Genomic DNA, 13,862 nt, shown 5'->3' on the forward strand with positions numbered 1-13,862 from the left:
TTACATCAAATACTTTTTGAATAACCCATTTTTTTTCTTCAGGAAAATGTCTAATTTAGAATCTAGATCAAGCCCTGTTAAACCAAGCTGTTGGCCGATGTTACAGCTGCGGCGCACAGAGCTTACAGCTATGACAAGATCTTTAGAAGTTATTTAGGGGTGTCCAAGCTGAGGACTTGCTGTCAGAAGGGGATTAGCCCTGCACCCGACACAGAGATGCTAGATTATGCAAGTCTGATCTTTCGTACAGGGAATGAGAGGCCGAAGTACAACCCGAGTCCCGTGTGTTGCCTCACCACCTCTGTGGCTTCCCACCAGGGCACAGGGCTGGCAGGAGGAGCACAGAAGCCTGTAGGTCTTGGCACTTCTGTCAGGAAACTGAGGCAAGATTAACAAGGTACAGATCTGCAAAATGCATTGTGATTTTGTTTACAGAGAACGAATATATTCTGATTTTTCTGTAACCTACGTATCATAAAGTCATGAGCGTAGCAAGAATGCTTTCCTGTTACACCAGCCGTGTTCCAGTGAGATAAACCTTCAGAAATTCAGAGAGGGCACCCTAAATATTTTCGGGAGCTTTTATTCTTGAAAAAATATGCTTGTGCCATTCCTGAGGGGTGGGGTGGGGGTGGAGCAGAGTGAAGTTGGTAAAAATACTTGTTAGTTGCTCAACGGCTTTGTTTAGTAATGTCTGTTTGGAAACCATGGGGAAAAAATACAAGGAACATACTTGTTTCTTGGGGAAACTGTTTCCCTTTTCTAAATTCCCTAGTCGATTAAAATAGCGTTTTCAATTTTACATCCTTTATATTACAAATTACACTTAAAAATCGAGATAGAGCATTCTTAGTAACGGGTTTATTGAAATCTTTTTTTTTTTAAGCTACAGTAAGCCTTTCCTAAATACTTTTTTCCCTCAGATTCCTAATGCTGCCATGGTGGGATCTCATCTATTGTGGAAGATTACTTCGTTTTTATTATTATTAATTAGAAATTATAGAGGAGATTTATATCTTGATTCTGAAAGTTAGTATGTGTGAGGAACTGCGGTTGGTAATTACGTTAATTAAGTGCGTAACTCTCCACCGGCCCGGGCTAAAGGGCGGGCGGCGCTGGGCCTCAGCCCCGCCGGGGGAGTGACCTTCGGCCGGGGTGGGGCGCCCTTCCCCCGCGGGCCCCGGCCGCCGGCCTGCGAGCGGCCACCGCCGGGCCGGGCCTCCCTCCCCGCCGGGCCGGGCCTCGCCTCCCTCCCCGCCGGGCCGGGCCTCCCTCCCCGCCGGGCCGGGCCAGCGCGCACAGAGGCCGCGACGCCGCTGCGGGGTTTGAGGCGGGCGGGCCCGGGAGGGGGCGGGGCCGGCGGGGGCCGCCCCCCGCTCCGTGTGCTGCGCGCAGGCCGCGCCGCGGGGCTGCCGGGCGCGGGGCCGGGGCCGTGAGGCGGGGCTCGCCCGTAGCCGTGAGCGGGGGGCGGCTCGGGGGGGCCTTGGGGAACCCCTGCGCGCTGTGGGGGTGCCGGGAGTGCCGCGTGTCCCGCGGCCGGGCAGCCGCCCGCCCGCCCGGCGGGGGTGCGCGGTGTGGCCAGCACGGGAACCCCCCGGTGTCCGCACGCGTTTGGCTGTAGCTGCAGCCGGCACAGGTGCGCCACGTCCCGTCTCTCCTCTCCCCAGAGACGCGATGTCCGCTGGAAGCGGTCGGCCCCAGTCGCGCTCCAAACCCGCGCTGGGCGAGCGGGAGGCGGCGGCGCTGGTCGAGCGGGTGTTCGGGCTGACGGTGTCGTGGGTCCAGCCACTCCCCAGCTACGACGACCAGAACTTCCACGTGCGAGTCGGGAGAAGCGAAGACGCGGCCGAAGGTGCTGGCGAGTACGTCCTCAAAATCACCAATTCAGAAGACAGCCAGGAGCCGGAGCTCATCGAGGCGCAGACCCGCGCCATGATGTTTCTCAGCGCCGAAGGCTTTCCTTCGGCTACGCCTCGCCTCACCAGAGACGGGAACATCATGTCTCTGGAGTCAGGAGGTGAGTAGTTAGCGCCTCTGCTGCACTGCTGGCACCCCTAGCTTGGCAGCCGCTCGGTGTGTGGCGTGCCATGCACACACGGGAGTAAAGCTCTGGGCTTACTTTTAAAAATTAATTGGGTGACCTGTAGGTCCAGCCATAATCCAAATTTAGATGTGGATTTAAATCCAAATCCAAAGCTGTAGTCCAAACTTAGAATACCAGAAGCAAAGCAAAGAGGGTAATAACTATGAAAGCACTCAGGAAATAACTTCGGTATAACCAATTGGAGAAAACATGGATTTGACCTGTCAGCGCACAAGAAAAGGGAAAAAAAAAAAAGCCTTGTAGGCCAAATGATGTTATAAACTATTTGCCTGCAGAAGGGTGTAAAATACAGCTCAGGCCCATCTGTGATGCCAGAACAAATTGCTTTAACAGTGCTTGGAAGAAAAATCATGTTGACATTTTGCTTGTATCTCCACTGTAACTTCCATACAAAAGCTGGGATTCCTGAGACCTCCCATTCTGCTGTGAAAGCTGTAAGGGGGTGTCTGCAGGCACTGGGGGAAACCGGCTGTATCAGTCGGGTCCAAGCACAGGGACTGGAAGTCCAGCATAGACTGCAGGTGTGTGAAGGTTTGCACATCACCATGCAACATCCTGGTAAACAAAATCTTTGAATGAAATCTCTTTTATCAGCTACGTTTGATGACTTCTGCACTGGGATAAAGCTTTTTTGCCTCTTGCCATAGCTACTGCTCAGTAGCGTATACTGAAGCAACTGACTGAGCCTCTTTGTGCCTGTTAGGTACTGCGCCTGGGAACAAAAAGTACATGGTCAGGCTGCTGACTTACCTGCCAGGTACACCTGTAGCAAAAATTGCTACAAATGCTCAGATTCTGTACGAGATCGGTAAGCTAGCTGCCAGTCTGGATAAAGCTCTCTCAGAGGTGAGTTTTTGTTGCTCTGGCCTCATAAACCTCTTTCTCAATTAACTTCTCGTTTGTATTCCTTTTTCTGCTTGCTGTCTGCTTTCCCGATCTGCAAAACTGAAGTCGGTGCAGGCAGATATCAGTTAAGTCATCCTTCAGGTGCCAGCCTCCAGGCTGGCTGTTATCAAAGCATTGCCCGGAATAACGTGACCAGTTAACGCTTATGATGTGGTACTGGTGATCCTTTTGCAACGTGTTTTTGTACCACAAACAGGGAGATAAGTATTTCTTTTTACTTAAGCAAAACTCACCTGTCTGGTGTTTCAAACGTGGCAAATAAGGGAAGTGAACTCTGCGGTGCTCAAATTAGAAGCATGTGAAACTTGTTTTAAAGCATTATTGTTTAGTGCACATCAGGCACAGCTGGCTGATCTATTATTTTGAATTAATTTTGACTTGCTCTCTTTCTCCTGGTCATTTAACATTGGTAGCAGTTGGTTCCTTCTCCACAATACCAGCTGTGCCAATGAACAGAGATCTGTGACACTTCTCTCATTTGCACCACTTCCAGTCAAATAATTTTAATGTACAGTAAGTTCTTTCTTTACTCTGGAGTTATACGGGATAATAAAGCTGATAAATCAGCCAGTAATTGAGTTTGATACATAAAAGGATTCCTGCATTATTTATTGACTTTCATTAACCTTTCCTTCTTATGTTCTGGCTATCAGCTTCAGACAATTATGAAATGTGAATTGCCAGCTTTACTAAGCACTTTCTTAAATTACAAGAGCTCCTTTCAATTGGGAAGGATAATTTACTGTCGCCTTCCAGCATTCTGGTTACGCTTTTATAATGTGATTAAAACAATTTATATAGACCAGCTAGCCTCAAAATATGCCTGTTACTTTTCCTGCAAAGGAGAAAATAGTTGATGAGAAAGCAAATTTTGACAGCAAAGGCTCTTTATGCCCTTAACATACGGATTACCATCTACCAAGGTTTGTCATTTAAAAGAAGGAAAATTACAATCGTTACTGTCAAAAGTTCAAAAGATCATTGACACTAAAAATAGTACCCATGGTATTATGTTTTCTGATGGCAGATCAGAACATACAGCCTATCTTTTCTACCCAGTTAATTTACTTTGCCAACTTGATAGCAAAGCAATGTGTCATGCTTTTGTTTTGTGCACAAAATGGTATTCCACCACTTTCGCTGGTGGTGTCTCCTTTTGTTTAGGTGTGCCTTGTGTTCTCTAAATGGAAGTGAAGTTCATGGCTGTAAAGCGACTGTCTGTGGCTTTACAGTAACAAGGGCTCATGACTTTTCCCTTCACACACCTGGTAGCCTATTTATAGCTTGCTGGAACGCCAGCTTTGTGCTGGGAGGATTGCAGCGGTTGCTTACCAGGTGGCATTCTTCCTTCCAGTGTGGTGCTTTAAAGCGCCACATTAGGGACCCTGCACTGACAATCATTTAGCTACCTTTAAGAGCCTTAATTACAAGCATAGGTTTCTTTTTAAGAAGCCAGCTACTCTTGTGGGAGGTTTTTTTTATTTGCCCTATGCACTGGTAGAATCTGGCCCGTGAGCCACGTTAATAGGTGTGTTAGAGGATTCAAGGGTAGGTGTGATGTGCAGTGGGAGAGATGCTTTTCCTCCCCAAGTGTCACTTTCCAAACCACCTTTTCAATTTGCTAGGGGGAGAGAGGTTAAGGACCTTGTTTGTTTAAAATATTTAGGCCACCTGGCTGTACAAAGGCAAATTTTCATAAGAATAAAGCTCTGCCCAGTATCTCCATAACGCACTCCTGTCATCAGGGTTTTTCACGTACCAGCTGATGCTAAGGGTCATCCCCAGAAGCTGCTACCTTTGAACACACAGAGTGTGCCTGTTCCCAGCACACTGGCAGGTTTTGTGTCTCTCCTGCTCCGACTGCTTTCCATAGCACCAGCTGTACAATCCAGGCTCTGCCAGTGTGGGACTCCAGCCTTGGCAAGGCCTCAAACTCGCTGCATAATGTCACATTGCAGAAAGTCAGTACTGATTTTAAATTAAGTGATTAATGTGCCTAGGAAATGGGGAAAAAAACATTCCATTCAGGTTGTATGTAGAAATCAAGATGCTTGCCTTAATCATTCCTTAGGTTATTCTTTTACTTGTTGTCAGTTACAGTGCTTTTCAGTGAGCCCCATTAGGAACCGGTTAAAATTAATAGGGGCTTTGAATCAAGCCGTGCAATCATAAAAACCAGGATTTTTACTTATGGCCTGTTTTATCTTGTGCTTTTTTCCAAAGAAATTCCATCATCCATCAGTGAAAAGTCTGCATCGAGGTCAGTTCATTTGGAACCTGGCAAATGTTCCTCTTCTAGATCAGTACATTTATGCCTTGGGCCAGAACAAATACCGTGAAGTTGTGGAACAAGTTATTGAGCAGTTTAAAGGGAAAATAATACCCAAGCTAAGCAGTTTTCGAGCCTGTGAGTATTTTATTCTCATTGTAATTTTGTTGAACTGAGACACTGAAGTTTCTTACAGGAGTTTGGGTCTGTGGAGAAAGAAGCAAAGAATTGTCTTCTTTACAGGGTCTCCTTTGTCCCTAGCTAGATAAGTGCAAATATTTTGCTGACTGAACACAGCACAGAATAAGCCAGGAGGAATGTGCTGTCCACAGTCAGTTCTTGATCTTTCTGATGAGTTTGCTTCCAGCTAAGGTGATGATTGTCATGCCGTTACATCAGCTTAGTAAGAATATATGGTGTACACTACTTCCTTTCAGAAAGGCCAAATAACTGTTTAATCATATTTTTGGAATTCAGCTGACAGTGATGTTGATCACTTGAGAGTTTGTTGATTTGAAAACTGCTGTTCTGTGTTTGGAAAACATGTGGCATATCACAGGTAGTACCGGGCCAGAGTAAGATGTGGTGACGCTCCCTTTGTCAGTTGGTGTCCAGTCACCTGTCATTGGGATGGAGGCTCCTAGGGAAGCAGTAAGGCTGTGAAAGGCAACACTTGGTGCTGAGGAAGACTAGTACGGTTTTGTGGTTGAGTGTTAGTCTGAGCCTATATGCATCTTCTCAAAGCTGTTTCACTGAGAAATGGGGAAGAAAACTTAAAAAAAAAATAATAAAAAATTGGATTCTACTGTTTAATACTTATTAAATAGTTTCACTTTCTTCTGTGTTTAGGTGTCAATCACGGAGATCTTAATGACCACAACATTCTAGTAGACTCTACTTCTGCTTCCCTGGAGAATCCTCAGTACAAAGTGTCCGGCATCCTGGATTTTAGTGACATGAGTTATGGCTATTACGTATTTGAAGTTGCAATAGCCATCATGTACATGATGATCGAGAGCCCGGATCCCCTGAGTGTGGGGGGCCATGTGCTGGCAGGGTTTGAAAGCGTCCAGCCACTCACAGGGGAGGAGAGGGGGGCCCTCTTCCTCCTGGTCAGCGGGAGGTTTTCCCAGTCCCTTGTCATAGCGGCCCACACGGCGCTGCTGTACCCGGAGAATAAGGAATACCTCATGATCACGGCCAAAACCGGGTGGAAACACTTGGTGAACATGTTTGAGGTGGGCCGCGAAGCCGTGGAGAAGGCGTGGTTCGAGACTGCCGAGGCCTACGGCCGCCCCGCACCCTGACGCCCGGCTCTCTTGCAATAAAGGCGGTGCCGCCCGTGCTGCAGCGCGTCCTCAGCGGTCTGTACGCGGCCGGGGGCGGGCCGGGGGCTGCCCTGCCCTGGCTCCAGCGGCCCCGCCGCGGCTGGCAGAGCCCGGGGCGGCCGCGTCTCCTCACAGCGCCGGGGGGCGGCTGGGGCGCGGGAACCGCGGGAGCGGCGGGAGGCGGGGCGCTGCGCGTGACGCCCCTCCCCTGGGCGGGGGCGCGGGCACACGCCAGCCCCGCCCGGCGGGTGGGAGGGGGAGGGGCCTGCGGCACCGCGCCGGCGCGGCGGCCATTTCCGACGCAGCGGTGAAGGCTCGGCCGCGGCGGTAGCGCCCGCTTCTTCCCCGCCGGCCGGGACCTGCCCGCCCGCCCCCTCCGCCCCGCCGCCAGTGAGTGAGTGAGTGAGTGAGTGAGTGGGGGGGGGGAAGGGAGCGAGGGCCGGCTGGGGGTGGGGTTGGGGGGGGAGGGAGCGCGGGCCGGCGGCGGGGCCCTGGACGTGCGCAGGGGGATGACTCTGCACTGCGGCGGGGCGGGGCGCCGGTAACGGCCGTGTGGTGTCTTGCAGGCCCGCTCCCGGCCGCGCGGCGCGACCCCGGCACCATGGTGAGTGGCGGCGGCGCGGGGAAGCCTGCCCCGGGGCCCCGCTGAGGCGGGCGGCGGGGCTGGGGCCGCGGGCGGAGCGGGGTCCCCGGGCCGGGCCCGCCTCCGTCACGGCCCGGGGGGGGGGGGCAGGGTGGCGTTTAACCAGCTGTTGCTTCTTACAGTCTCGAAGATACGACTCCAGAACGACCATATTTTCTCCAGAAGGTATTTCTTAACCGCACACTTTCAAGTAAACTCTTGCCTGTTCTGTCAAAACTGAGTAAGGAGCCGCCTGCGCAAAGCATGGCCGTTTGTAGCGGGTTCCCATCTACACGTGAGTCACAGACTCTGCTCGCCCCGGCAGCGGCGCCCCGCGCTCTCTGAGCACCGGGGGTCCAAAGTGGGGGCTTCCAGGTGCATCCCAGCTGGAGCAGCAGTGAGACCGTGCCCGTGCGTGAGCCATGCCTCCTGCCGTGTTTCTGAACTAACCTGAGCAAACCTTCACCGTCTGCTTTTTGTTGAAGATGGGTGGGTTTTGCTGTTGATCTCTCCCAGCCCCCACCCCAAGAATGCATAATATTCCACAATCGCACCTCACCTTGCTATTCTTATACATGCTGCAACAAGTACATACAAACCATGTGTTCCTGTTTCTTAGATGGGATGGACTCTGACTTAATATTTTCTTTGATTATTGAAAATCCATTTTGGCTCATTCTACTATAGCAGGGTTCTGTAGATATTTATTTTTTTTTAAAGAAAGGGATTTTTTTCCACATTGGTGATGACCTGTATTACCTCATCAGATTGTCACTGTCTCCCTCCTCCTCTTCAACCAATTAATTTACTGTCAACTGGTAACAGACCAAAGAAGTAAGACTAGGGTATACAATAAGCATCTGTCAGATTCTTGCGAATTTAAGTGATCTTGCGTACTTAGTATTGTTCAATGTTACTTTTTTGATGATGTTACTAATTTAAATCCTTTCCTAGGTCGCTTGTACCAGGTTGAGTATGCAATGGAAGCCATTGGACATGCAGGTACTTGCTTGGGAATCCTAGCAAATGATGGTGTTTTGCTAGCAGCAGAGAGACGCAACATCCACAAGCTTCTCGATGAAGTGTTTTTCTCTGAGAAGATATACAAACTTAATGAGTAAGTTGAAATGATGATCAGCAATCCAGTGATGTTACCAGTAACAAAACACTGCTGTTACTCAAACATTTTAGCATTGCACCTGGTTTTATTTTATCTGAAGTGTTAGTATGCTTTTTGTTCGGATGTTTTAGAGCAATCTGACTATTCTGTCCTCGTACGCTTCAGTAGTTCCCTTAAAGTAGAAGCATCTCTTCTTTTTTTTTCTTCCGCACCCCCTATGTCTAGGAGAATTTTCTAGGTGGAATAGCTCATTTGTTGGTCCTTCCTGATACAAGATAAAGTTATTGCAGCAGTTAAGAAAATCAGGAATTCTTTGTTTTGCAAAATACCATTCAAGGGGGCAGAATAAAGAATGCACACAAAAATCACCATGCTGTTTCAGCTCTGCATCCTCTTCTAAGTTTTTCTTTTGTGATTCAAAGAGAACAAGATAATTAGGTAAAACATGCCTTAGATTTCTTGGCCACAAATGTAGCAGAGATGATGTATCTCCCTGTTACGCCTTCCTTTTTAGCTCTCTGGGAGTTAAATTTGTGATGTCGGGGTGAAGAGCGTTACGGATTATGCTCTCTTGCCTATCAGGGAAGTAGAGCTTTGTCCTTGCCAGAAGGTGCACATAAAACAAAATTGCTTTTCACCCTGTCAGTTTCCCATTCTGTGTTGATCCTGAAAGCAGCTAGAACTGTAGGAAGTGCTGGATTTTCAAGGAGGCAGTGTAACAGTGTAGTGGAGTGCTCGCCTAGGCTAGTCCTTCCATATTCTGAAGAATTCTTAAGATCACTTGGAAAAAATAACCTGGATTTTTTTTCTTGAATCCTTTCTGTGTAGTGAAAGCTTTGTAGCAATACCGGTTTTGGCAGAAGAGACCTTAAATTAAGAGCTAATGAAACAAGCAAGGATGTGAGGTGCTGTTTTTCTTATGATCAAATCAAGATCACTTAAGTTTCAGTTACACAAATGCAATGTGTCAGCCAGCATCTTGCACTGAAGCCCTGTCACATCTATATGATGCACTTTTCTCCTTCCGTATTCTGGTATGCTGTGTCAGGTGGCCTACTGATAGGCACTTGCATGTTGCAAACATCTCTTGAGAAAGACATTCAAGATTCAATCACCTTTGGCATGATCCTTTTCTCGGAACTATATGTATATTTAACATACTGACCCGCTTACTTTTTGCTGTCCGCCTGTGCTCTTGTGCAGCGGTTAAATAATATTTTTGGCTTACCCTAAAGGCAGGAGCTGATGAATCTGTTTTACATGGCAGCTAATAGTTTTGATCAGAAAAGCCCAACAGTAGGTGTTCTGCGTGAGCCACTCTATGAAACTGTGACTATTTGCTGGACATTGATAGGAATTCAGTTAATTTGTATGTTTTTATTGCAGGGATATGGCTTGCAGTGTTGCAGGAATAACTTCAGATGCCAATGTTTTAACAAATGAACTGAGACTGATTGCACAGAGGTAGGTTTGCTCATAGTTAACATGGTTTTACTTGTCTGCATTGTCAGATTCAGTTCTGCCTATGTATTAAATAAAAATGAACATGCATTTAGTAGAGCAGAAGTAGATTGTTTGAAATAAAACAGCTAGATCAAAGAGGCTCTAACTTAGGAACTTGTTTCTTGTTAAATGTGGTACAGGGTAGTCAGCAAAGCAAGTTTTGAAAACTTTTTTTTTTTTTTTTTTCCCCCCCTCTTTCTTATTAGGTATTTGTTACAATATCAAGAGCCTATTCCTTGTGAACAACTGGTAACAGCACTATGTGATATCAAGCAGGCTTATACACAGTTCGGAGGTAATGAAGTGTGATGAGCCACCCTGCTTTTCAATGTCTAAAGAATGATTCTGTTAAGTCATTTGAAGCATCTCAGTCTCTGGACAGTTCTACCAAGTTCTTCTGTAACAAGTTATACTGAGAAAAACAATAGTCATGTTTAAGAGGAGGGTTGAGTAGTCACTGTTACTGTTTTGCTGCTGAAGGTGCTACTTTGTAATGATGGAGAAATTGGTGGCTGGGATTGTAGCCCATCATGTAGAATGCTTTTGAGTGCGCTTCAAATTGAGTGAATGCCCTCAAAAGACTTTCAGCGTTGTGCTGTTATGCTGGATGGGCCCAAAATGAATCACAAATAAGATTATATGTAGGGGTATAAATATTGTAACACTTTTTTTAAAAACTTTTTCTGTGGATCGAGCAACAGGTTAGAAAATGATGTTGTAAGTAGCGTTCCTTAGTACATGAACTGATGAGCTGGTATTTTACATGTATCTAGGGTGAAAGAATGACCTTTTTATGTACCTGACTTTTGACACTGTTGTTACAGATTTGCTAATAAGTTAAGATTGATTGACTTTATTTGATTTTATAAAATCATTTTTAATAGAAATATAGAGGGATAAGAAATATATTTGCACAGTAAAAGCTGTTATGAAATCCTTTGTACAGTCCTGTACCAAGGCCAGAAGAATGGGTTAGAATCAGTGTTTAAAACTTAGGTAATAAATTTAGGGTTTGAAAGGTTTCTTTGTAGTTAACTAGTCTTCCGTATGTAGAGAGTGTATTGAAATGTCAGAATATAGAATTAATGGGAACTGGGGAGAGTCGACTGGAACAACTTGTAGTTACCTGCCAAGAAAACATGAACTTTAGTAAAAGGTAATTCCGGCAGGGGGAGATCGCGACCATCGACTCATGTACCACCTACCCAAATCGTACCCCAGACCCATTTCTGGACCTTTCTAAGCTCTACTGCGCAGAATCGGATCTAGGAGGATAATATGTTAATGATTTTTTGGAAATATTCATGCATATTCATTAAGTATTCATGCATAATCATGATAAGTTCTATCTATGGTGTCTGATCATGAGAAGACTCACTCACGCACCCGGCCGTTAATAAAGAAGTGTCTGCTTATCTACATCACATTGGTGTCGATAAGTTCTTCATTCCGAGATTTCGGTAACACTGTGAAGTTACACGCTTTAACAGCTCAGCTACACGCTTAAAATACTAAGTTGTGATTTGAAGTTCTGAGATGATAAATTACCATTTGTGGAGACAGAAATGAGCTGTTCTTAGGGTTAAATGAAATAAATCTCTGCTGCCCCCACACGACTTAGAAAGAAACGCTGGCATCCTTATCTCAAGCAACAGAAGTGCAGAACAGTCTTGTTAAATCCTAGTTCACAGGAATAGATTTGAAAAAACATCAAAGAAAATAATTGTCACTTGTGACCAATCTTGTTAAATTTAGATTGCTAATAGCCTTCTTTTCAACAGGAAAACGTCCTTTTGGTGTTTCATTGCTGTATATTGGCTGGGATAAGCATTATGGATTTCAGCTGTATCAAAGTGATCCTAGTGGAAATTATGGAGGGTGGAAAGCTACGTGCATTGGAAATAATAGTGCTGTAAGTTCTGGGTTTTTTTCCTTTCAAAAAGTCAAGCGAAAAAGAAAGTGTGAATTGCACTGCTTTTCACAAACACTAATTGAACGGAGTTGTTGATTACTAGTGCAGAATGGAAATAGGTAACTGTAGAAATCTTGCTGTTACTCGTGTAGTGATATTATCTGGCAAAAAGCAACTGTTTGGTTGATTGCCCAAAGATACCTTTTTAATTTCTGTGACGTTTGTAGGCAGCTGTGTCAATGCTAAAGCAAGACTACAAAGAAGGAGAAATGACCTTAAAGACCGCGCTTGCATTGGCCATTAAGGTGCTAAACAAAACCATGGATGTTAGCAAACTCTCTGCAGAGAAAGGTAAGCAGTTTGCTAAGACGGGAGCACACCTTTTGCTTAAAAAAAGGAAATGTCGCGAATGTATATGCGCTAGATGGGGTTTATTGGATTTTTAGTTGGACATGAGAAACATTTTTAGGAGATGCAGCAGCTCTCAGCCTTGGCCTTTCTAAGAACCATAGAGTGGCTTAGCTGAGGGTGATCCATCTTGGTTGGCTCTGGGGGCTAGACCACTGCTCCGGGGTCGCAGGCCTCATTGGTGCGGTAGCAGAAATGGCTGTGTGTCTGGTAGAAGAATCACTGGAGAGGTATTAATGTGCTTGTGTAGGCTGCTGTGGAAGAGGACTGCTGCCATCTGGCTTGTCAGTCAAGCTTTGTAGAGGCTGTACAAGAGCCTTCTGCTTCGTTGTCAGTTGTAACTGTAAATCTTATGCTTCTGATGATTGCTTTGCCTAAAGCACAAAATGTAACGCCGCTGTCTGTTCCATATGTTTCAGTTGAAATTGCAACACTGACAAGAGAGAACGGAAAGACAGTAATAAGGGTTCTGAAGCAAAAGGAGGTGGAACAGTTGATAAAACAACATGAGGAGGAGGAAGCAAAAGCTGAACGTGAAAAGAAGGAGAAAGAACAAAAAGAGAAGGATAAATAGAAAACGAAATCAAGTGTTCTGTAGATAATATAGGACCTGCTTCAGTAAAAGATAGTCCGGATTTCTGTTTTGTAGAAGCCTACAAATATGCCATGGTGGACCCAGAATTACTTTTGATGAACCAGGTCCTTAATTGTCATGCAGCTAATTAGTTTACTGCTCCTTACATTGACCAATAATTGCTTTAATTCTTGGAACACTCTTTCTTTCATCTTCTCTTTTTTATTACGGAATAAAATTTAAGAAGAATAGTGATGAGTGTCTTTATTTCCTCAGTAATGCCTGGATCTGCACAATCTTGAGGGATTTAATCACTTTAAACTATTAAAACAAGGTATATGCTAGTTGGTAAAGAACAAATGTTGTGTTAGAATTGTTAGAATTTTGTGTGTATGTGTGGGGTTTCCTTTTAAAGTAGTGAAAAGGGCTCCTAAGTTTGAAAAATCATTTCACAAATACAGAATTAAAGTGTGCTGGCATGCCAAGTTTTAATTTTGGCCTATTTTGTTCTATAATGGGCTATATCAAACTGATGGTCTTGCAAGCAGTAGTGTTTTAAACACGCCCTGTAGCAAATGTGTTCAGTTTATCATAGCCTTTCATGAGCGCATGCGTTTTCTAAGAAGTTAGCCATGTAACACTATCTATATTCACACAAACTAGAAAGACATTTTACAAAGGCCATGTGAAAATGTTAAACAATCTTGTCAAAATACAAATTAGGTAAACAGAATAGTGCGTGATTTTTCAGTCCGTGTTGACTATTTTACATTTTATCTTGAAAGCAAATTGAGATGTTTTATATTTAGTTGAGTGTTGCTGATACTTCCCCAGAGAATTCTGTTCCCTTCTCTGACGATCAATAGTCTAGAAAACTAACCCATTAACCACTTGAGAAATAATAATATTTGTGCATGAATCAAAGTTACCATAATTTCTCTTCAGATTGTCCCTATACTGAATGCAAAAATAATATGATTTTCAGATTAACAAAAGATCTTACAGTTCTGGACAAAAAAAAAAAAAAAAAGGATCTGGAGTTAATAGAAGAGATGGAAAACAAGTTACTGAAAATTGTTTTGCACCCTTTCAGTCATCAGATGCAAACTGAAAAGC

The 13,862-nt window shown here is 45.2% G+C and overlaps 2 protein-coding genes across 5 annotated transcripts; both read left to right on the forward strand.

The window, feature by feature from the left end:
* Positions 1-289: 289 nt before the first annotated feature.
* Positions 290-6,629, forward strand: HYKK (hydroxylysine kinase). Of its 2 annotated transcripts, none has more exons than XM_037395685.1 (5): positions 290-397; positions 1,670-2,017; positions 2,808-2,950; positions 5,234-5,417; positions 6,129-6,629. In XM_037395685.1, the coding sequence occupies exons 2-5, from the start codon at positions 1,675-1,677 to the stop codon at positions 6,584-6,586; spliced, it is 1,128 nt and encodes a 375-aa protein (XP_037251582.1). In that variant the 5' UTR covers positions 290-397; positions 1,670-1,674; the 3' UTR covers positions 6,587-6,629. The 2 variants fall into 2 exon arrangements, with proteins under 2 accessions (XP_037251582.1, XP_037251583.1); XM_037395686.1 differs by lacking the exon at positions 290-397 and adding an exon at positions 1,421-1,456.
* Positions 6,630-6,895: 266 nt separating this feature from the next.
* PSMA4 (proteasome 20S subunit alpha 4) lies at positions 6,896-13,001 on the forward strand. Of its 3 annotated transcripts, XM_037395688.1 has the most exons (9): positions 6,896-6,997; positions 7,174-7,211; positions 7,373-7,415; positions 8,184-8,346; positions 9,736-9,813; positions 10,059-10,147; positions 11,634-11,764; positions 11,992-12,115; positions 12,592-13,001. In XM_037395688.1, exons 2-9 carry the CDS (start codon positions 7,209-7,211, stop codon positions 12,744-12,746), a joined length of 786 nt encoding a protein of 261 aa, XP_037251585.1. In that variant the 5' UTR covers positions 6,896-6,997; positions 7,174-7,208; the 3' UTR covers positions 12,747-13,001. The 3 variants fall into 3 exon arrangements, with proteins under 3 accessions (XP_037251585.1, XP_037251587.1, XP_037251586.1); XM_037395690.1 differs by lacking the exon at positions 6,896-6,997 and having other exon boundaries at positions 7,066-7,211; XM_037395689.1 differs by lacking the exons at positions 6,896-6,997; positions 7,174-7,211; positions 7,373-7,415 and adding an exon at positions 7,555-7,718 and having other exon boundaries at positions 12,592-12,999.
* Positions 13,002-13,862: the final 861 nt, after the last annotated feature.

The sequence above is a fragment of the Falco rusticolus genome, chromosome 7 (genome assembly GCF_015220075.1).
Source record: "Falco rusticolus isolate bFalRus1 chromosome 7, bFalRus1.pri, whole genome shotgun sequence".
Lineage (NCBI taxonomy): Eukaryota > Metazoa > Chordata > Aves > Falconiformes > Falconidae > Falco > Falco rusticolus.

Excerpts from the sequence above, each read along its gene's own strand:
- HYKK (XM_037395685.1), top strand. The coding sequence starts at position 1,675 with ATGTCCGCTGGAAGCGGTCGGCCCCAGTCGCGCTCCAAACCCGCGCTG. Across the intron at positions 2,951-5,233 it reads TGGATAAAGCTCTCTCAGAG|AAATTCCATCATCCATCAGT; the intron begins GTGAGTTTTTGT and ends TTTTTTCCAAAG. Across the intron at positions 5,418-6,128 it reads GCTAAGCAGTTTTCGAGCCT|GTGTCAATCACGGAGATCTT; the intron begins GTGAGTATTTTA and ends TTCTGTGTTTAG.
- PSMA4 (XM_037395688.1), top strand. Across the intron at positions 7,416-8,183 it reads GACCATATTTTCTCCAGAAG|GTCGCTTGTACCAGGTTGAG; the intron begins GTATTTCTTAAC and ends ATCCTTTCCTAG. Across the intron at positions 12,116-12,591 it reads CAAACTCTCTGCAGAGAAAG|TTGAAATTGCAACACTGACA; the intron begins GTAAGCAGTTTG and ends CATATGTTTCAG.